The 23,471-nt window shown below is 45.1% G+C and overlaps 1 protein-coding gene across 1 annotated transcript; it reads right to left on the bottom strand.

Moving 5' to 3' along the window:
• Positions 1-2,839: 2,839 nt before the first annotated feature.
• LOC143140790 (immunoglobulin superfamily DCC subclass member 3) lies at positions 2,840-22,725 on the bottom strand. The gene is made up of 14 exons (XM_076301885.1): positions 22,602-22,725; positions 19,056-19,367; positions 16,884-17,028; positions 16,447-16,577; positions 15,944-16,081; positions 15,318-15,476; positions 8,094-8,259; positions 7,301-7,551; positions 6,670-6,834; positions 5,990-6,178; positions 4,750-4,866; positions 4,178-4,304; positions 3,578-3,713; positions 2,840-2,953 (listed from the first exon to the last, which is right to left on the bottom strand). Exons 1-14 carry the CDS (start codon positions 22,723-22,725, stop codon positions 2,840-2,842), a joined length of 2,274 nt encoding a protein of 757 aa, XP_076158000.1.
• Between the last annotated feature and the right edge of the window lie 746 nt (positions 22,726-23,471).

Here is a 23,471-nt window from a genome sequence, read left to right as displayed (position 1 = left end):
TCTGCTTTTGGTTGGCCTAGACCATGAAAGCCCCTTCACAGTACAATTCTTTGGTGCCAAGACCATCATCTTGGCAAAGAGCTTTAGATCGTATGACCAATCTCTTACAACAGAGGGAAAAGGAAAGTTAAACCAGATAAAGCACAGGAGGCTTTTCTGATACTCTTGAACATAATATTCTTTGGCTCATCTAGTCGTCTGACTATGATGAAATGTTTCTTTGCACAAATGGTTTTGCTTCTGTAAGGTTCCGTCAAGCTTCCACTGTCCCAAGGACAAACCAACTGTCAGCCAATCACAGAGCACACACACACCTATACATTCTCACCTCACTCTGTGCTTTGGTCAAGAGAAAGTGGTACAAAAGATAAAGACTATGAATGTTAAAATATGTAGAAGGTATTTGGTCACATTATTATTTCATCTAAGTTTTTTGGCAATAATTCTACTGTCATATCTTTCATTATTCACATAGAAAATCTCCTTGAAAATATATCCCATTTTCATTTTGGTTAATCTTTTTAAAGTTAAATCGTAAATTCAAAGCAAATGTGACAGTTCCATATCAAAAGAGGTGAGCCGTGGTTAATCACTAACCTGTGTTATTCAACTGTTAGTCAGCAAATCCCTAGAAATCTGCATGTAACAATTGGCTTTGGTTCAGGAAAAGCATTTCTCATGGTGGCTACCCCTTAAAACAGGAACTATGAGAAACTGAAATGAGAATGACGTTAAGTACATCTCAAAAGAATGCTAGGAAAAAGAAACAGAACGAAAACCATCTTAACATTTTACATCTTTGGATACCATTCAGCTTGGTTTTCATATAAAAAACGTATTTTTTTGGATAGGCTGTCAAGTATTGGAAGCCAGCCGTGTCCGTGCACGTCCGTGGCAGGAGTCACAGTGACGTACGTACAAATATCAGTCTCCCAGGTAACCCTGAAACACGGTCAGCCATCAGCTCGCGCCCAGTCATTCCCACGGCAACCGATTTGGCATCTGGAGAGCAGACCTTTTTTTTGGGACTCGGCTCAGAAAGATCACCTGTTGGGTGTAGACAACAAAAGCCACCCGGTATACCTCAGTGGGATGGGCTCTTCAAAAGTTGCAGGGTATTTTGGTATCAGAAGATCTCCTGAAGGATTCCACAGAAAGGCCAAGAGCATCACCATAAGGCAAAAATATCAAGTCATGGAAACACTCGTATAGGTCCATACTTTCCATAAAAAAATCCTCCCGTGGAAGACGTTAAAGCAGAGGAGAGAGGAGGTATCCGTCCATCCCAGCACTAGACATGGCATAGGCATCACTTTTTTTGGCAGAATCTGTTGTGCCAGCAGTCTATGGGCTTTTTTTAAAAAAGAAAGAAAAGCACAGTGCCTTCTCAGACTTGTGCCTTCATTTTTTGGTAGCCTAAAGACAAAAAAACTGGCAGTCAGACAACAACCGTGAGAAAAAAAAAATATTCTGCGTGAGAGAGACATCCATCCATGGCACATATTTGGATAAGGCAGACAGAAGAATATCGGAGGAGGAGGAGGTCAACAGGGGTGATGGACGGCTGCTGTGGACATTCTGAGCCCAGGGTCCCACTCTCCATGGCAGTCAACCTGATGGGCTACTGAGCATGGGCATCGGCACTGGCTGGCACGGAACACTGGCTGTGGCACTCTGAGTAGGGGGGTAGGAGGGTAAGTAGGAGAGGAGGGGGCACGGGGGAATTTGGGAAGGGAGGGCATAGGGAGCTTGGCGTGAAGAGAAAGGAAGGGTTATTTTCAGGGTTTTCTTTTTGGCTGAGGTAGGCTTGCTCAAACAGCAGCAGGCAAACATTGGTCTCAACTATGGCTCGGACATTCTGAGGTAGCTATCTTTGGAGGTATTGTATGGAACTTTGGGGAAGGACTCGAGCCAGAAGGCGGGAAAGGTGTGGGGGAAAGGACTCTTTTTTTAAGGGGCTTTTAGGCGTAAACGGTTGCCTCTACGGTTCCTCCGAGTTGGCCTGCCTCGAGGCTAACACGGTGAAAAGCAACAATCAACTCTATCAGACTCACACTTTTCGCAAGGCTACAGTCAAAGGCCGCATTGTGTATCTGTTGGTATTGCAGAGCTAAGGCCAAACACATGAGGAGACAGTCAAACAAGCACCTGTCCCCAACTTCTGAAATCTATACATTTTCTAACTCCCTAGTACGTCTGAATATTTGGCTCCAACTAGGGTTTAACCATCGTAGTGCAAGAGTGGTACATAATATTATCACAGGACACCATTGCATTGAAGGGAAAGTTTTGGTTAAAGCAGAAAGTCCTATGGTAATATTACATAGCTTTTCTCAGTATTCAACGGCACTGTGCTGTCCTCTTCTTCACAGCACAGCATATGGGAAATAACATTTTCAGTAACCGAGCATCACACGTGTCACGGTCATGTTAATATCTCCTAAGGCGAACATTCAGCGCTAACATACATGGACAAGAGCACACATGGCAGGCAGATCATAAAGGCTTTGTAAAGCTTTGGTTTAAAGAGAGGTTGCTCATAGGGAGAGGGGGGTAGACACCAATGTTTTAAGTTTTTTTTTTGTGATGGGAGTCTAATGAAGCTTAGAGAAGAAGACCTCAAAGTCATCATTAAACTCAGCCTGTGGCAGCGGTCATATCAATCCCCTCTACTTTAGCAGCAGTTTTTGGTTACGGACAGTTAGACGTGGCTAACATTGACAGACTTTAAGGGGGGGGGGGTGTAGGGCTTAGGTGGGCAGGCCATGTGGAGGAACCATAGGTGAAGGGAGGGGAGGGGAGGCAAACCGTTTTAAGGGATGAGGGTATGGGGTTAGTGCTAGCCAGTGCCCGTGCCTGCGCCAGGCAGGTTAGATGGGTGCTGCTCGATGAGAACGTGACACTGCCCTGGGCGAGTTGCTGGAGCACCTCCTTGGCTGGTGGGGTCACGACCCTGCGGAGATCAGAAGAGATGTGGTCAGAGACATGAAGAGGGTTTTTTAATCAATCATCAAGTCGATCAATCGCTTCCTGCTCTCAAGTGCCAATCAGCTTGTTCAGACTCAGCTCTCAATCTCAACATTAGCTGTTTTGCCATACACTGATTTCTGCCGCTGGTCCTGTAGTGATCAATCACCAAATTGGTCTGAGGTAACATCTCATTTAGGGGCAAATGGAGGGCTTGGAGGCCATCAGGCTGAGATGGAGAAACTGTCAGGGCTTCATTGATTAAAGGCATGAGTAAGAGCCATAAAGGTCAAATCTATATAGAAAGACTGATGTGCTATGTGCAACAGGTTCTCCAGTTACTCTATTTCACAAACGTGCAATAAATTCAAAAGTGTACGTAAGTGTCGTTTTAAAAGTTGCATTTGATTCCTTATAAACTCAAGTAACCTGTGTGATTTGTGATCTGAACTATAGGAACTAAAAAACCTTCTAGTAGTCATGTTTAATCAGATCAGATGATCAAATCAGGCCAGTCTTTTGAAGGATTGCTCATACTTACAGGCTCCATGTGTATCTGGGTTTAGGTGTGTGTGTGTGTGTGTGTGTGTGTATGTCTGCCTATATTTACCTGAGGCACTAACTCAATGGCTTCAGCCGGTCGGGTCACCCCTGGTTTGGGTACCCCGTTATTCTGAGTGTGGTGTCCACCATCGCCCCCCCGTGGCACTGACCAACTGTCCTGGGTCCCCTTCCTACAGAAGAAACTGGAGACAGGATCCATGCTCTCACAATTGGAAAATCATACCCATTGCAAGGGTTCTACAAACTCTACTGAAAATGCCTCACAAAAAATATTTATTTTCATACTGAAAATTCCCTCTGTCTTGTTTATAGTATGACTCATTGCTTCAATCTCATAACCATGCTCTGCATGAGTCATATGTTTGAATTGCATTGTTAAATTAAAATTGGGTAAACTTGAGAGAAAATTAGTTTATGCCAGGATGGTTCAGAGTGACTAAGAAAGTGCAGTGATGTCTATTTTCACAAAAACCCTTTCTATGGACAGGTGCCGCAAATTAGCAGCATAGCTATAGCTATAAACACTATAATACAGCAACAGACAGTTGTTCTCAGTTTGTCTTTGCATATGGTATCTAATACTATCGAATAAATAAGTAAATACATTTTAAAGAAAGAGTGATTTTGAGTCAGAGATGCCTCTTACCTGCGCCGGTATCCAAACATGAGGAAGAGCACACAGAAGATGATGCAGGCCATGCCAATGTGAATGCCCACCACAATGCCACCCATGGAGCCTTCCATGCCCTGTCTGCAGTTGCACTGGGTCTCTCCTTCTGCACCAAACACACACACACACACACACACACACACACACAAACACACACACACACACACACACACACACACACACACACACACACACGAGATGATCATTCACTGACACTGTGTGGTGCAGAGTCACAATGAGGAATGCATCACTAAGTACAGGATAGGACAAATTAAATGACCTCCCCTGTCATAAGAAAGAAATTACGGTGAGTGTGATTATATGCATGCACGAACACCCACAGAGACATATGCTCTCATGCACACACACACAGACACACACACACACACATACACACACATGCAATGCCATGCAACGTATCTATTTTTAAAACTCTTGTGACTCCAGCTGTGGATGGCGCCTCCTCTGCACTAAATCACTCCCTCACACCCAATTTCAGGCGTTACTGTACGACTCTCTGCTGTCTCCAGCCCCAGGCAGACTCTCACCACTGCTAGTCTTGGCACTGGTCCCATCCTCTGCCAGAGACACCAGCCTCTTGGAGCAGTCGCTCTCCCCGTTGCCGTTGTAGGCCGCCAGCTTCACCTCGTACACAGCACCTCGCTCTGCAAGAGACGCACAAAAAGAGGAGTTATTCAATGAGAACGGGGGGGGGGGGTCCTCCATAATAGATTCACATCACGTACGGCCAGGTATGAAGTGAGGAGATATTGAGCCTGTGGTACAAAGCGCAGTGGACAGGGGACTATTGATTCGTTTGGATGACACTGAACAAAGTTTGAATTATTTTTATTTTTTTTGTTGCTGTCATGTCTCACCTCTAGAGTCCATCTACCTTCCTCTCTCCCTTTGTGCTCGTATCTGGCTCTTCCCACACAAGCACTTCCATCAGTGTACTTTCTTTCTATTTCTTTCTCTCTTTCTCTCTCCTTCTTTCTCTGACTCTTTGAAACTTACTCTGTCACTGTTCAAAACTTACTTCAAAGCATCTCTCTGAATGCTAATTTAGATGTTTATCCTTCCTAGCTGGCTCAGCTACATAGCATCTGCTCAGGTTCTGCTTTTTATACTAAATGCCACGGACAGTAATCCAAGCAATTTGTATTGGCATTCTAGAGCTTAAATGAGCTTTAACAGTTAAATGGAAGACAGTACACATATGAATGCAAATGAAAACAGACTGGTATTTGTTGGGATATTCAAAAGATGGGAATAAGACACAATATATTTAAGAGAGGAGGACGAGGGAGACATTATGATCAGCTCTCCATGCCAGTCACATCCTGGCATCTGACAGAGGCCAAAAGACAGGATTATTGAGCAGCAGCACAGTGCAAACAAACAGAAGCTCCCAGTCTCCAGGCCACACAAGCAGAGAATCCTCTGCTCCTTACCCATCACTCAAATACCCTTGTCCTGCTATATTCAAGATGTCTGCATAAACCTGGGCTGTAAAGGCTATAATGAACTGCCATCTTGTCATCATCATCACATAAAAGAACCATATGCAACATGACACAGCATGTTTCCTTCCTTTCTGTCAGTGAATGAGAAGCACTACAAAAGGTAAAGTATTAAAAATTATATGTGTATAATAAATGGGCAAAAGCTAATAGTATTTTATTATTTGTATAACATTGAGAATGTAATAGCCTATTCAGATCAATTTAATCAGTCATACACAGACTCAATTACCACACCACAAATTAACAGCATGCCCGCTCTCACCTAGATGGGTGATGGTGTGGGCATTGGCGTGGCAAGGCATCTGCAGAGGCCCCTGAAACTCTCCATGGGGGACCCTGCGGTAGGACAGTCGGAAGCCCTCGGCCTTGCCAGCCTTACTGGGCAGCTCCCACAGCACCTGCACCGCAGTGGAGTTCAGCACCTTTGTGAAGAAGGTTGGCGTATTGGGCACTGTAAATTACACACAGAGAGAGGGGGACAAAGAGAGGGAGAGAAAGAGGGAGAGAAAGAGAAAGAGAGCGAGGGGGGTGGAGGGATCAAATGGGATGGATTGTTAATTCTCTCATCTTCATAATAAATTTCTTTCATCATGACAAAAACCGCAAGCACACTGCTAGAATGGGTATTTAACAAAGCAGAGAAGAAGATATTAGCTCACTAAAGAAATGAGAGTAGACTGTCATTACAATAAAACTGCTAGCAGAATAGGCGCACAAATATTACATACATATTAAAACATTAAATGCTAAAGGGGTCATAATAGAACAATAATTCTTAATCACTGCATGCAATTAGTCAACAATAAATTAAATACAATTAGTCTAGGAAGTGAAATGTGGACTTTGGACTTTAAGTGCTGAGGATGCATTATCCATAGTCTTTGATTGAGTTCATCTCCATCTAATGTGGTGCTGTAGAAAGGGCAGTGCACGGCTCCCTACCTCCCCCTAGTGTTGTAGCCAGCACAGTGCTGGACGCTGAGCTGGCCCCCAGAGCAGAGTAGGCCTTCAGGTAGATGGAGTAGGTGGTGGCAGGGTCCAGGTCTGTCAGGTCATGCTGGTAGGTGGTCTTGCTGATAGCCTCCTGGAGCTCCTTGCTGTCTGGCTCTGAAAATGGATCCCACATCATACATGTCACACTGCTGCATGTACATTAACAGCTGTCGGCATGGCAATGACTCATGATGTCATGATGTTGTTTCAGATGTAAAGCACGTTGAGCTGCATGTGTATGTGTGCATCTGTGTATGAAAGGTGCTATACAAATAAAGCTTATTATTATTATTATTATTATTATTATTATTATTATTATTATGAACTAACAACCTTTTGAGAGGTACACACTAACGCTACAACACAACAGTAGACCCAGTTTAGAAACCAGACATTGTAGTATTACTCTGGGATATACTATATCTGCAAGATGGGCTTAAAAAACTATTTTTCCAACATCTAATGACCTATTATCATATCATCATCAATAACAGAATCAAACTCTTACATGGAGGCTATTTTACTGCATACTGCCATATTGCTTTGTGGACCAATGGCTTTTGATCATAGCAACACTTACCACAGATCTTACGGATGTGCAGCACATATCCGATGATGCCATCTGTGACCTCAGCAGGCGGCTGCGTCCAGGACACCTGCAGCGAGGCGCTGGAGAGCGCCGTGGCCTTGAGGCCAGCCGGGGCGTCGGGCAGCTCCTTGGCCAGAGAGACCGCCAGCCGTGCACTCGCCTGGTTGGTGCCGGCGCTGTTCTCGGCGATGCACTGGTAGATCGCCTCATCCTCAGAGGTGATGCGAGTCAAGGCAAGGGTGCTGAAGCAACAGAAGAAATGTGTTTTAAAAAGGAAAAGGGCTAAAAACAATGTGTTTAAACTTTGTGTTTCCTCTTGCACCCGGGAAATGGGGATACATATTGAAATGTACATGTCAGTGTCCTATGATTTACAATCTATTTTTTATGATGCAATAAATACATTTAATGCTCCATATGTTTCAAATGACTTCAACAGATATCCGGCTTTGAGAGAAACTGAGAGAAATAGAGCCAGAGCCGTATAGATCTGTCATAGACTGCCACCCTGTGGTCAAATGTAGGTATTGCTTTAAAGAGAAGAATGTCATTGTTACCTACAATATCACTTCCCATACCTCCAACAGTGATCCAAGCAAAGAAAATGCTATCTCGCCAAGGCTATTTTAACAACTGCTTGTTCCCCAAAACAGATGGTAAATGTGCCTCTAATCAAGTTGAGTATTTTCATATATGTGGTCATATCACTATACATATCAGTAAATTCCTCTGTGAATAAGCTTGGCTTGAGTAGTGAAGGTCATAAACAGTATCAGCTCTTCACCTGTTGTTGTTGGTGAGTTTGACATTGTCACCAGGAGTCAGAATCTTGCCATTCTTCAGCCAAATAAGGTGAGGCTCAGGGACACCCTGGGCCACACAGGAGAACACAGCGCTGCCACCTAGTGGTTTAGACACAGACTGCGGCCACTGCAGAAACTCAGGAGGAGCTGAGGAAAGAAAGGGGGAAAATTAAAGAAATTTGAATTAGCCAACACCATTGAAGGCAAGCTGCTGTTGCAATATCTATGTTGCACCATAGGTGGCACTGTAGAGCATAGATAGCATTAATGGTAATGACCATGGACAGCATCAACATGACAATATGGACCATGGCAGATGGATTTCAGAGTGACCACTGATGCAAGGTTACAACTTTATTCATTGCTCCCTCTAACATGTGTGACTTTTGAAACTGAAATGAAAAACTAAAAGAACAGTAGTGGAGTCCACTGGTTTCACTGGCACTGTTTAGTAGCTTTTGAAATCAGTATCACTTGGAGTAGAAGTGTTATTACAAAGGGTCATTTTGGAGCCAAACTACAAATAAAGTCTCTTCCATTCACTGAAAGCAAAACCTGAGGCCCTTCATCTCTCGCCAGAAAACACCACAAAATCATCTTTTATCTTTTGCAGCTTGAACTTCACCCCTGGTCCCTTAATAAGCCCAGTCTGTCTCCTCCAGTGACCCATCCTCCAACCTCGTCTGTCCCCTTCCCCTTCCCCTCCCCTCTCCTCGCCTCTGCCAGAGCGGGGACAGATGCCGGCTCAACGTTCCGCATGACACTCCATCAACAGCCGCACAATGGCCGTGCATATATGTAGAGCCCCCTCTGTCCCCCCCTTGTTCCCCGATCCCCTCGCATCTCATTGATCTATTGACACGATCCCAAACCACCACCAACCACAAGCACAGCAACCCCCCCCCCATACCTCTCCTATCCCTGAACCCTGGGAAGATGGGGGTTTTTGGAAGGGATGGATTGGTGTGGCGGTGGTGGGACGTGTGGGGAGAGGTCAAGAGTCGTATGAAGAACGGCCAATTTCAATAGGGGTTCATTAATCAATGCAGGCAAAGATATTTAGGCCCGGCTTCACGGTCCCCTAGTCCACAAGGCCCAATTTCTTTGAGGACACGACACAAAATATGGATCGTCCCGATCCATAATTGAGGAAGGTCATTAGAGAGATGGCTTTAGGGACGGTTCCTGTGTCTTGTGTTTGGTGGTTGGGGTTGATTGTGTGCTAGATTGGGTTTTATAGGGCCAACAGAATGAGAAGACACTGCAGGGTGTATTTGTCATTTACAAGTGCTGAGCTGTTAAAAATGTGGTCACATTCAGACAACATGGAGATTTGTGTTCTCATTGGAAATGAAGGAATGACACATTAAAACACTAAATCAAATCATTACTGCAGCTGTTGATCTTGATGTTGTTGACGATGATAATGGCAATAATGTTGTTGGACTATGTTTAAAAGATTTCCCCCAAAATAGTTAGCCACATAAGGCCAAGGCTGGTATAGCACATAGATAGTGCACACATGTTGTTATTGGCTTATGTGTGCCTATGGAGGGGTCCGTTAGAGTGAGAATGCACTTGAACATGTAAATGAGTGGGAGCTGCTCCTGTGAGCCAGAGCTGGCTGGGTTTAGGGTTTAGGGTTAGGATGAGGAGGAGGAGGAGTAGGGAGGGGCCAGGCATAGGAGGCCATTGTCAGACTGAATTAAACTGGGGGTCACCTCAGCTCCCCAAACCTTTGAATGGACATCTGAAACTCAAAACGTGTGTGTGTGTGTGTGTGTGTGTGTGTGTGTGTGTGTGTGTGTGTGTGTGTGTGTGGTGTTATCAATCTCCTCTACTCAAAACATAAATGCTAGTCCGATTTGCTATTCACTATCTCACCAGTCACACCTAGCATTCAGAAGATCACACTAATCAGGATGCCAGTGTAAGAGCCATAGAGAGAAATAATAAGTTATCAGCTGTTCAGAATGAAGCTGTGCTCTCTTTGTCCCTTTTCTAATAACAGAGGACAAAGAAGAGAATATGAGAACTAATGGAAATAAATGATCATATTTTCAATTATGTACATGCAAACCATAGCACCACACTCCATGTAAGCCATAGACCATGTTTGTCCTTATTGTGGAACAACAGGACACAGAGGGTTTGTGTCTGTTTACAGACCAGAGCGATATGGCAAACATGATAATCCCTCATGTGCGATGTATGCACATGCCACATGCATTCTCGCCTCTGGATTAGGTTTCTTCTGATTGAGGGGAGGCTAAAAATAGAAGCACTGCATCACGCCATAAAGCACATCCATGTTTGGTTCACAGAGAGTTCAGCTGCATGCAATACCTCTCCTGTTACAGCCCATGCCAATGCCTGCCATTAGAAGAAGCCTTTTCTTTTTTATAAGAAATAAGGAAACACAATCAGGACAAAGAAGAGAAGCATCCACAGAGACAGAGAGAAGGAGAGAGAGTGTGTGTGTGTTTGTGAAAGAGAGGGAGAGAGAGAGAGAGAGAGAGAGAGAGTGTGTGTGTGTGTGTTGTATGAGTGTGTGTGTGCTGTATGAGTGTGTGTGAGAGTATGTGTGTGTGTGTGTGTGTGTGTGTGTATGTATGTGAGAGACAAAAAGGGTATGTGTGTGTTTGTGTGAGGGTGTGAGGGAGAGAGAAAGAGAGAGAGAAAGTGTGTGTGTGTATGTGTGTGTGTGTGTGTGTGTGTGTGTGTGTGTGTGTGTGTGTGTGTGTGTGTGTGTGTGTGTGTGTGAGGGAGAGAGAAAGCTCCAGTGGGGATTGCTGTCTTGTCCAGTCCCTCAACTGATTGCCTGTCTAACTGCATCCCCGGATCAAACTGTCAGGCCTGCTGTCCATACATCAGCCAGGCAATACCAGTGTATTGATCAGTTATTCTTTGGACAGGGTCTTAGATCTGACCTTGAGTGTGATAGGACAGGTCACCACGTTTGCATTTTAGACATTTGTGCAGGGCTTCGCTGTGTTAAACAGGCAAATAAAGTATTGATGTATGGTGTATGTATGTATGTATGTATGTATGTATGTATGTATGTATGTATGGCCTTCTGTGAGTGAAAGCTTAGATCTGTATCTGCATGTCTTCGCAACATTTAAAAAACTGCTTTGATGTTATATGCAAAACATGTGAACTGCATGTCAATCAGGACTAGGGTATGACACACACACACACACGTGTTTAATAGTGGTACTTCAGGTTGTCAGACTCACTCACTGACATCTCTGCTATATTTTTTGACACCCATGAATAATTTCTGTGAAGCAGTCCCTGACAGCTATTTGATGAATTCTGACACATTTAGTAAAAAATGCTTTTTTTTTGCCCCAGCTGCTTGTGATGTGTGAACCCCCCTATCTGTGCTGCTGTGACAGCTGTGTGATCTGCATCTTAAAGGCCTGGCAGCATGATATATCCCTCCTCACATTTTTCATATGAAAATGTTTCACAGCGGAAAAAAGAGAACATTGAAATAAGGGGAGTCTGTGAAGACAGAGAGAAAGGAGGTGGCGGGGGGAGGGGGGGTCCTTTCAGTAAAGTGCAGGCAGCACACACAATGGCCCTCGACCCACCCAACACAACATTGGCTGACCACCAGCTGTGACGAGAACAACTGCCCCCCCCCTTTCTGACGTTGTGGAAACAACAAACGGAGGCCTGGGGGTATGAGAGGGATACGGGGATAGGGTTGGCGGGTGGAGGGGAGTGTGTGTGTGTGTGTGTGTGTGTGTGTGTGTGTGTGTGTGTGTGTGTGTTGTGTGTGTGTGTGTTGTGTGTGTGTGTGGAGTTCAGGGGGGGGGGGGGCTCTGTCATCTCTCTCACTGGGGACCTATCAATTAAGTCAGACTCCTCCCCTTTCGCTCTCTCTCATATCCCTGTCCGTCAATCGGGCTCCACCCTCTCTCCAGGGCAGCCCACTGGGGCAGGTGTCAAAGGTGAGGAGCCAGGGGTCAGGGGTCATCCTTCACTCCCCCACCGTGACCCTCAGCCACCAACACCCCCCCCCCCACACACACACACACACACACACACACACAGACCAACTCTATTCTCCTCCGTCACCCTCTCCTCTCGCCTCTATTGTCTTCTGACCAAGTCTGCATCTGTTCCCTGCACCGGCCGGCGAAACAAAGCTGGTGACAAAAAGTGACCATGTCCTGCCTAGTTCAAGGCCAGAGGGAAGATGCATATGTATGTGTGTGCCTGTCTAAGGGTGAAGTGCAAGGTTGTGAGAAACAGTGGACCTCTCTAGACCTCTGGTAGCACATGCATTATGCACACACACTACAACAATACAGGCCCGACACAAGATGACCGACACAAACCAAGGCCATCAGCACCCAACAAGGCCCGCAGTCTGGCCTCTGCTAACCTCACAGTGGACATGAGACAGATGGGAAACAACGTCCACTGGACTTAGTTTTGAACTTGGCTTTAGGTTTGTCACACTTCACACTGCAAAGTGATACTCTGAAATCGGATGGATTCCCACAGGCCCATGTAATAACAATATGGAGCATGTGCAGTGCTACAGTATGGACCATATGACACATGAGGTCACAGCATGCAGTGCCATGCAACTACAGCAGCCATTTCTTAAAGTTTACTGTGGAGGGCTATTCGTTAACACTGACTGGCAAAAGCACACGTGCAAGGAAGCTTTCAAGCAAAGGAGCAAGACGCTGATATCAGCTTTGCTGATGCAGGGCTAACTGAGCTGTGAAGATGAAATTTGTGTGAGATTTTTGGGATGGGTCAAAGCTGATGCGTGGTAATTCTATCATATTGTCTGTGATGAAAGATATTGGATGCAAAACTAAACCAAATGACTTCTATTAAATGTGAAGATTTGGGAAGGGGGGTGCCCTCAACAATCGACCAGTATTTTTTTTCTTTGTTTCTCTCACTACCCCCCAAAATAAGTCAATCAATAAATTAATGAATACATTAAAGATTGGCTCCCCAAAAGTGTTCAGAGTCAATCCACTTGTGAAAGACAGATAGGGTAAGGTATTGATTGATCAGGTCAAAAGCCCCACACAGGGGGAAGAGGGTGGAGGAAAACCCAGCTGGGTGCCAAATTTAATGATCGAACAGAAAAACGGAAACACAGGTCCATTAAAGTGCCCACGGCTCTAAAACCTTGACCCTCTATCACTGATAGAGTGTGTGCTTGTTTCAGATGAGGAACCGAACTAAACTGAACTTGATCAGGCGCTTAAAGATTGTGTAATATCATTGACTCATTTACAAAACACTGTACCTTTTGTCTGTACTGTTTGTCAGGACATGGCAATCCAACCTTTAACAGAGCCACAGCCAACCATCTTTCCCAAATGCAAACTCATTCTGCTAACATTCAATAATCATGCTATTCTGGCTCTACAACAGAAATAATGTTGAACACCAAACACAAGGCATGACCCTTGAGAAATGAGACCAATCTAAGAGCTACACTAAACCAACATTACCATTTGTTTGTGTTTTTGTTTGTTTATGTTAGGCTGAGGAGGGGACAAGCTCACCCCACAAGATATCCAATCAAACTGAGCTAATGACACACATAAAAAATGAGAGAAATACATGTATGGACGGTTGCTGCATGATGGATGTGCAATGTCATCAGATGGATAGGGGACACCTCCACATCATCAAAACTACCCCCCCCCCCCACCTACACCCCCCTACCCCACCCAACCCTGACCAGATGGAGGCCTCCCTCACTGGTAATTAGAAAACACAGGCAGTCAGGGGTCTCACACCAAGGTGTTTGGGGGTGGGGGTGATTTGGAGGGGGGGGGGGGGGGGGGGGGTATTGACTTCTCTTTCAAGCCCCCCTGACCAATCACCATCCAGGACACAGGTCCAAATCCGATATTTTATTTCTCCTTGGTTGGCCAAAGGCCCAACACCCACCCATTCTCATTAAGGCCCACTTCTACATCTCAGCTGACCAGACCTCTCGCCTCCCCTCACATCATAAACAGTAAACACACACACACACACACACACACACACACACACACACACACACACACACACACACACACACACACACACACACACACACACTCATGTCCACTGCCATGTTTGTCTGTGTCATGGACTGCCAGCTGTCAACAAAGGGGACAGGGACAGATTGGGGACAGGGACCTCTCTCAGTCATCAGGGGGTAGCAGAGAGCATTGCTAGAAAGCTCACTCTGACTGGTCAGGTGAGAGGTTATATTTTGATGCTGTGAACCAACTACCATCAGAAAATAAGAAAAATAGATTGGTCAACTCATAGTCACTATGTTTTGTTGCTTGACCACAACTGCTAAAATATTTCAACAGCGTCAGACAAATCGTCCCCTTAGAATTATAAGGTGCTATCTGGCATTTTTGTCAAAACTGAGTTATTGGCATATTCATAATTTTTATTCTGAAGGTGAAGTGAAGTGTTTCTTGTAGTTGTTTACATGTAGGGCATTATATCTAAAGTGGTTTGTTCCGTTTATCAGTAAAACTCTATGGAATTCTAAGACTTTGAAGCTCAATATAACTACTCAGAACGTAGATAGAACCTTATAATTCTAAGGAGACGAAATGGCCATGTTGTGATCATCTCATTCCACTGATGCCACTGAAGACTTTTTTTTACAGCATCCTGAATCTGCATTACAGCTAGGAATTACTCTTCTGTAATGGATGACAGAAGAAGTTCAGTCTGGCTCAGTGAGCTGTGAGTTAACACATTTCAATGCGCTGCTGTGACAGGTGTTGTGAGAATTTCTAAAAGGATTTTTTAAAACAAAGGTGGAAATTACAAATTTAAGTGTAAGTCATCCCCTGTGTTTTGGCAAATTAGATGCAGTTGCTCATTATCATCATCATCATCATCATCATCATTTCCTGAATCGGAGAGTATAATTACTGAGTCAAAACATGTGGTTAAACACATGGATGGAGCAGAGAGCGTGTCTGAGTGTTTTTCTGAGTTTTCTCTTCCTCAGGGTGTGTTTCCCAAAACCATAGTTGCTAACCTGTTAGCAACTTGGTTGGTTGGCAATGGGAAATTGCATTGCAACCAACAAAGTTGCTTACTTAGTTAGCAACTATGGTTTTGGGAAACATGCCCCAGAGCGTTTCCACTCTTTACTTGTAGTGGATGTGGGTGTAGAAGTGGCTGTCCCTTACCTTGCACCACCAGTCGGCCCAGTGCCGTACGCCTCATCCTGGTACCGGGGCGGTTAGCAGCGCACACGTACACACCAGAGTGCTGGAGAGACACGTCGGAGATCATCAGGTTCCCCGTGCCCAGCACCTGGATGCCCTCCACACCAATAGAGCGACCATCTAGAGAACACACACACACACACACACACACACACACACACACACACATGCATGCATGTGTTGACATAGGACAAGACAGGCATTAATATGGTTAGGAAGGTTCTGTTGGTCTGTAAGGTTCTATGATCATTTAAAAGGAAGAGGTCCTGTAGCTCATTTGACTCTTGTACCATCCAGGCAGTATTGACAAAAACCTGCTGGTGCAGTGAGTATTTGGTTGTACCATTTACCGTAATGTTTTAAAAAAGAGTTTTGTTTCACTATGTGTGTCAATTGAGTTGTGTGTAAAATGGGCGTCAAGATGATGTGTGTGTGATGTGTGAAGTGTCTTTGTTATTTGTAACTGTGTGTCAAAATGGATGAGGGATTGTCTACTGCAAACCAAATAGTCCAATAGCTACCAATAAAGTAACCTGATCCTGAGTGTGGCTGTTTGCTTTGATGTGGCCTGTTTTCCTTAGTCTTACCCAGCCTGCTCCAGGACACTATGGGCCGAGGGTTGCCAGTGGCAATGCATTCCAAGATTGCTGTCTCGTGGACGTTGATGGTAAGGTTCTGAGGACCTGACAAAATCACTGGCTCTTTGTACACACGGGGAGGACCACCTGAGAGAAAGAGAGACATAGTCCACTTTATTAGTGTCTTGAAACAAATACAGACAAGCATAAACATACATATATTTTAAAAGCAGCACCATATCTGAGACACTGACTCAGTCAGCAATACCACGCGTCCCAGGTCATGCAGGAAACTCGGTGTCTTTGTGCACTTTGATTTGTTTTTGTTTGTTTGTGGTTGTCTGTCTCGTCCTAACATGTTGTCTATTTATTGTGTGTTATAATTATTCTAATTATTGTATGTCATGCACATTGAGACCAAAGCAAATTCCTTGTATGTGAAAACCTACTTGGCAATAAACCTAATTCTGATTCTGATTCTGGAAATTTGCATGCAGGAGACAGGCTCTTACCTGTGACGTTGAACTGGGCCTCGTGGCTATAACGCGTGTTGGCGATGTTGGTGGCCACACAGCGGAAGAGGCCGGCATCGGAACGCCGCACTCCTGTAACCTGCAAGATGCCCATGGGCAGCAGAGTGTACCTGCACACAGAGAAGAACACACGTCAGTGAGTGTGTGTGTGTGTGTGTGTGTGTGTGTGTGTGTGTGTGTGTGTGTGTGTGTTTAAAAAAATGTAAAAATGTATAAAGCCAGTTGACAGTTCCCTGCTCCCAGACCACGTAATCAAATAGGCATGCATCCATGAATAACCTCATGTGTGTGTGTTTATGGACTGTGTCTGTGCATGTGTGTGTGTGCACGCATTTCTGTAGGATGAGTGAGTGAATGAATGTCCTTGTGTACATTTTGTGATTGGAGTGTGTGTGTACATGAAAACCAGGCTTTACCTGCTGTCCTTGGTGTTGACGGACACGCGGTCTCTCTCCCAGGTGATGTTAGCCTCGGGGATCCCGTTGACTTGGCACTGGAAGCGAGCCACTCCACCCTCGTTCACGGACATGGACTCCGGGTGAGTGTGGAACTTCGGCAGGGCTGTGGAGAGGAGACAGAAGGGGGATGAGACAGTTGGACACAGAGAGAGAGAGAGAGAGAGATCTTTCTCTGAGAGAGTCCATGGCTATGACAGCCTATAAGGATACAGAAACCTTCTAGCCCTCTACCCTACAAGGATAGGAAAAGCATATGACTCACTCCTGATTCACTATAAACATTTAAGGGATGGTATACCTTTTGTGGAGTTTACCTTTTGTGGGGTTTAGAAATGGACACTTACTTAAGGCGTCTTTAGCAAAGGCCATTTCACACATTTTCTTATTTAGAATTATACTGACTTTGTTTTGGAAACGTAATGAATCCCTGATGAAACAATGAGCACTACATTAGGCCAAGAGGGAAGTTCAAAGGCACCACTATGAAACTAGACTGCAGAACTGATTTCATGTTTGTAAACAGTCAAGCATCTTCAAGCGTCTTAAATCAATTGTGTCTCATCGTGTTACTCAAAATCATCTGTCTCCATTTGATTTGTCTGAAGAGGGCACTGCTTTTGTTTACGTTCGAATGAGCAGCGGGGTGAACCAGCTGAGAACACTGTGTCCAAAGAGCTGGTCATTCCTTTAATCAATAAATGGGTGTGAGTGGAGAGGGCTCTCCCAGAGCTGTGTGTGTGTGTGTGTGTGTGTGTGTGTGTATGTGTGTGTGTGTGTGTGTTGGGCTCTGGGCTCTCCCAATGTGAGTGCATCGCCATGGCAACCCCCTTGCCTTGAGGGAGCAACACCTTGTGACGGCCATAATTCTGCCTGATTACCCACAAACCCCTCTGGTTTTACTGGACAAGGGCAGCAGGGGAACTGGGGAGGAAATTCTCTCTCTCTCTCTCTCTCTCTCTCTCTCTCTCTCTTTTTCTCTCTCTCTCTCTGTCCATCTTCCTATTTGTCTTATGTGCTTGCTACCATAGTGACTAAGGAACATTCAGAATATTTCCTTTCCCATTTCTAGGAATAGAGAGATAAACGTATCTCTCTAAAGGTTGCCATGTATCTCCACCGGGTGGACACTGTGGAGCAACATCAGTTACACCAGATTCTAAAGCTTGTTTTGATGGAAGCTGGACACCCTGTGGTGCAGTGCTGTGGAGAGGATCAAAGTGGTTTTCCCAGGTTTGTACGAAAGGGCAAGTTGTGTTACAATAGTGTGTCCAAGTGAGAGGGAGGCAAAGCCTACAGTCGGTAGGACATTATATACTGATAAGAGATGTGTACGTGTTCTTCAGTGAATGTTTTGTTTTCTATGGCTATGATTAAACTGTGATATGTTGTGTGATATATATATATATGTATTTGTGAGTGAGTGAGTGAGTGTGTGTGTGTGTGTGTGCGTGTGTGTGTGTGAGTGAGTGAGTGAGTGAGTGAGTGAGTGAGTGTGTGTGTGTGTGTGTGTGTGTGTGTGTGTGTGTGTGTGTGTGTGTGTGTGTGTGTGTGTGTGTTTGTTATAGAGACCGTGTGAGAGATAGAGAGATAGTGTGACAGTTAGAGAGAACTAGATATTATATGTTTATGTATGTGTGTGTGTGTGTGAACAAGAGTGTGCAAGTATCAATGAGAATGAGAGAGAAAGACTCAGAGCATGTACTATATTACTTAATCATGACTCAGCCCTTCTTATGCTCCCCTAATCATGACTAAAGGCCTATTCACACCAAGAACGATAACGATAACTATAACCATAACGTTAACGATAAAAGCGCTCACACTGAACAACGATAAACAAAGTCTCTCCTTGTGTTAATGAATGTGACGGTTAAAAATCAATGGGTTTTGATTGGCTATTAGCTTTTTATCGTTCTGAAAATCGCTCTGAAAGTGATCCCCAACGATATTGCTCTTCATGTCGTTATCGTTATAGTTTATGTGTGAACGTTGTCATTCATATTAACGAGAACGATATTTATTTATAGCTATCGTTATCGTTCTTGGTGTGAATGGGCCTTTAGCCCTTCTCATGTACTATACTTAATCATGACACAGCCCTTATCATGCCCCCCTAAACTCCACACTTACATGCCAGCTTCACGTGGGCCTTGCGGCTGACCAGCATGCCGAAGTGGTTCTGGGCAGCACAGTGGTAGTCCCCAGCATCAGTGGCATCCCCGTCTCGCCTCTTCTGGAAGCTTGGGATGAGGAGGGTTCCGTTGGGCATGAGCCGGGCTCGGGCGCCAGGACCCGTGGGCACCGGAACGCCGTTCTTGCGCCACGTCACAGTGATGGGGCCCTCGCCCTCGACTTGGCAGTTCAGCATCAGGGGTTTTTCACGCACGGCGATGACATCATTGGGTTCTAATAGGAAGGCCAACTCTGAAGCATTGCACAGATCTGTGTAGGGAGAGGGAGAAAAACAAACAAGAGGATTGGTTAGGAAAGAGTGATGGGTATGTTTTACATAGGTTTACCTGATGTAATAGAACTTCTTATTCTGCAGACATGACTATAATGGAACGTCACACAGGTGATGATGATAATATTCACAAATGTGCTCATCATCATCATCATCCGTATGATCCTTCTTGTCATTAGTTTGACCCTAGATAATCTTTATCTCCAGCACCACCTGCGTCATCATAATTGTTGATATGATTTTCATCTTCATCTTCCTTTTTACCATAATCATTATGAAGGTCCATCCTTATGTTGATGATGGTGATTCTAACAATGGTGTAAGTGAATGATACAACTATTTCATACTAAAACACAAAGTACACATGTATGTTCAATGATGTCTGTAGACCCATAGCTCTTGTATTACTTCAGCGCTGCGGCCCGGACATCTGTTGTTGTATAGAACTGCTTTACTCTCTCAAAACATTTTGTCAGCATGCTGATGAAGGGACATGGCCCACAATAGAGTTACGCCACTCAGGATGACCCCTCAGGGCAAACTTTTTTCAGGTCCGAACTGCACTTGACATTCAATCCCCTCGGACAGATTGATGGCTATGTTAGTTCCATATCCATAGTAAAAAAAGAGAAAAATCTACCCCACCTCCTCCAAGCCCATCCTGACTAACCCCTCCGAACCTGACCACAATGGGACCGAATGCAGAGCAGCCACTGAGCCTAACAGAGGCCGGGACAATGCTGGAGATCTGCCTGAAGAGCAGTTAGGGTTATGGGGGTCAGGCCAAAGGACCCTCCATTGAATCAGGCCGCCGTCGATAACAATGGAGTTGTGACGACACTGAGATCCCGCTGTCTTTCTCCCCACTCTCCCCAACACCCACCTCCCCCCTGAAAAAAAAAATGTCCCATCAACCACTGGGGTCCTTCACCATCTCTTCCCCAAAAACTGGGGCCATCTGCCCCCCCCCTCCCGTCCCTGTTTAATCATCCCCCCGCCTCCTCTCCTCTCCATTCTCTCTGGTGCTGGGGTGACTTTCCCATGCCACCGCCTCACCCTGGTCCTGTGTCAATGTCGACCCCGCCGACACGGGCCATCTACCCGCTTTTCATGAGCGGCATGGGGGGGGGGTGGGGGGTGGAGGGAGGGTGTCCCCCAGATTTGGGGACGACCCCTCTGCCCCATCTTGACCCAGACTGATAGCCGTTCCCCTTCTCCCAGCTGCCGTGGGTTGTGTGGGGGACACAGATTTGCCTGAGGTGCTGATGGAGTCCTGCTCTTGAACTTGCACTATGGATGCAAAGCAGGATCTGGCCAGCGGACTGCACCTGCTCTAGGCACCCCCCCCCCCCCCCACATGATTGTCCAGTCCACTACAATACATGACTCCTGCCCTTGACTCTGGCCACACTTGGGACAAAGGTTTATGAGAATATCCCGGTGAAGCCTGAACCTGAACTCCTGATCTTGCTCTGTCTACCACTGAACAAGCAGCTGACTCATTCTTACTGCACACATCACAGCCCTTCATCTCATATGAGTTCCATGATATGATATCCCTTACGGTTTCTGATGAGAGGACTGCTACACTCACTGTGTGTGCCATACATACACCTACTGCATGTTTGACTTCAGCAGCATCTCACATGACACCATCATCACAAACCCAGCTGACAGTGAGGCCACATGGTGCTCTCAGTCTCTTTCCATCAGTAGCCTCTATGTTACTCCCAAGACCAATTTAGGTGCCCCCGAGTTCACCCTCTCCTGGATCCGTCTATGTAACATGAGCGCCTTCTACAATGTCATTATGGGAAAGACTATATACATTTCACAGTTTTTCTCTCTCTTTTTCTCTCCTCTCTGACTGGTCACAACACCTCTCCATCTCTCCCAGTGTTTCCCCCCCTCTCTCTTCACACTGGTCCACTCTAAGGATTATGGGCTATTCTCTGTTTGCTCCCCCCAAGTAATGAGGTCACATCCAGCAGATGCAGAAGGGGGAGACAGCCCTGGCTCAGCTGTGCAGTGTTAGTTAGGTTTCACTGCCTACCCAGCCCCCTTTCCGTCCTCCTCAAGTTCCCTTTCTCAGGTCCACCAGCAAACCGTATGGGTGTTAATGTAATTCAGTGGTCCCTTATGGGAGAGGGAAGGTTACATCACAAGCTGCAGCCATGGCTCCCATATATTGAACACATGGCACATGGCCTGGGAAGGTTAATATTAGGGACCTTGAGCACAGAATATGTGGTTGAGGATGCTTGTGTGAGGATTAGGAAAACACTCATCCTCCCAATCCAATGAAAAGTTACTTGATAATAAAAAAAGATAACTAAGATAAATAACTAAGAAAAAACGACTTCATTCATGCAAACATTATAAGGTATATATATGCGCTTGTTTGATGATTCTGACTTCATTCCACTCTGTTGAAACTCCAGGCTTCAAGTGCAATGATGAATGCTTCACTTCCTACTGAGATAGACATTTGGCCCTGATTTCCAATATCTTCAGTTAATCTCTTGACCATTTACACCTCAATGTCCACGAATGTATATACAGTATATATAAATCCCAATGTATCTACCCTTTGGAAAATATTGATTTTAGTTTGTTTTATTAAGACTGCATGTATTGCGGCTGCTCAGAGTAGATTCTCTAGTCCCTTGCTGCTCCATGGCTCAGTGTCTGTGACAACAGTGGGTGCTTCAGTGAGCCTTTATATGATCCATTATTTTTTGATGTATCAACAAAGGGCTTCTGCTATGAGCTGCCTCCATTTGTATCTCCTTCCAAGCATTCACTGCCTCTTAATCTGAGTTGTTTAGATGACAAGCGCCTTATATATCAAAAGTAGCATCCATAGTATGGCTAATCTGGTGTGTGTGTGTGTGTGTGTGTGTGTGTGTGTGTGTGTGTGTGTCTAAGTGATTACCCAACCTGATTAAAGAAGCCTTTTGAAGTATATCCAGATGTATTATCTGGCTTAGTTTAGAGACTATGGAGGATGCTAATGGCCTATTCAAATCTATGTGTCCTGCATGGTTGTGTGATTGAGTGCTCAAGTTCAGGGATGAATTCAGCATCAGTAAAAAAAGGGGAGGGGGGGTCATAAATTAGCTTTTTTCTTTTTGAGAGGTGGGGAGATTTGAATGGGCTTGTCCAGCTCAGCAGGAGCCCCCTTCACCCAGCCTCATCTTTAAGTCTGTGACCCTGCACCTTCTGGAGGTCATGGGAGAGTTGGCGAAGGGTGGAGGAAGGCTTTGGAAGAGCAGCCTGGCCCTGGTCACCCAAACTGTCACCTCTCCATCCCCCCAACACTTTATTCTGGGCCATTGTCCCCACTGAGCTTGGCTCTGAACTTCAGGGTATTGTTAAGCTCAAAAACTCATTGTCATCCACCCCAGCCCCCAACTAGTGAGACTGAAAGACTTCTGGAGAACACGGGATAAGGCAAACATAAGCAAATCCCTTCATTGAGTGTTCCAGAATTTCTCTATTTGCCTCATGGCAAGCAAAAGGCTGATCACTGATAAGATGAGAATGTGAATGTGAATCTTCAACTCAGCTTTTCCCACCCACTAATGTGCCAGAGAAGCTTAACATCTACAAATACAGATTGAAGATAGTGTTAGAATACAAGGAGGCACTGCAAGCTATAAGCAAGCAGTGCACAAGAGTTAATGTAACCTCACTGCTTTGGAGATTATATTACCTATAAATGCTGGCTTAACAATGATATATACTGCCATTGAACCATCAGAACCAACAATTGGTCCTACATATTTTATTATTATTTACATGTGTAATTCTATATTAATGTATAAGTTTCAAATCTATAAACATCTAAAAAGTCATTTCGTCTCATTCCTCTTCTCTTCCCTATTATTATATCCATTACAACGCTCCTGCTTAACAATGAGCGACTGTGAACTTTGGGGGTGGGGACTGGAACGAGCTGAATGGGAAAAGAGGAGTCTCCGGGCGGGTGTGAATCCGAGTGCCCTGCGGCTGCGCCTTTTGTCTCCGTAATGGGAGTTAAACTCACCCTCCTCCCTACTACTGCCGCCTCCTTCTCTCTT

This window comes from Alosa pseudoharengus, unplaced genomic scaffold (genome assembly GCF_046254945.1).
Source record: "Alosa pseudoharengus isolate Yale_2024_CS ecotype anadromous, Long Island Sound unplaced genomic scaffold, YU_APseudo_1.1 YU_APseudo_1.1_scf_23, whole genome shotgun sequence".
Classification (NCBI taxonomy): domain Eukaryota; kingdom Metazoa; phylum Chordata; class Actinopteri; order Clupeiformes; family Clupeidae; genus Alosa; species Alosa pseudoharengus.
This window is presented reverse-complemented; position numbering and strand designations above follow the sequence as displayed.

Bases quoted from the DNA above. Each gene is read 5' to 3' on its own strand.
- LOC143140790 (XM_076301885.1), bottom strand. From the start codon at position 22,725: ATGGCCCAGAATAAAGTGTTGGGGGGATGGAGAGGTGACAGTTTGGGT. The intron at 19,368-22,601 runs GTCACAGACTTA...CTCCCTACACAG, and splicing joins TGACCTCCAGAAGGTGCAGG to ATCTGTGCAATGCTTCAGAG. The intron at 6,835-7,300 runs GTAAGTGTTGCT...ATCCATTTTCAG, and splicing joins GCACATCCGTAAGATCTGTG to AGCCAGACAGCAAGGAGCTC.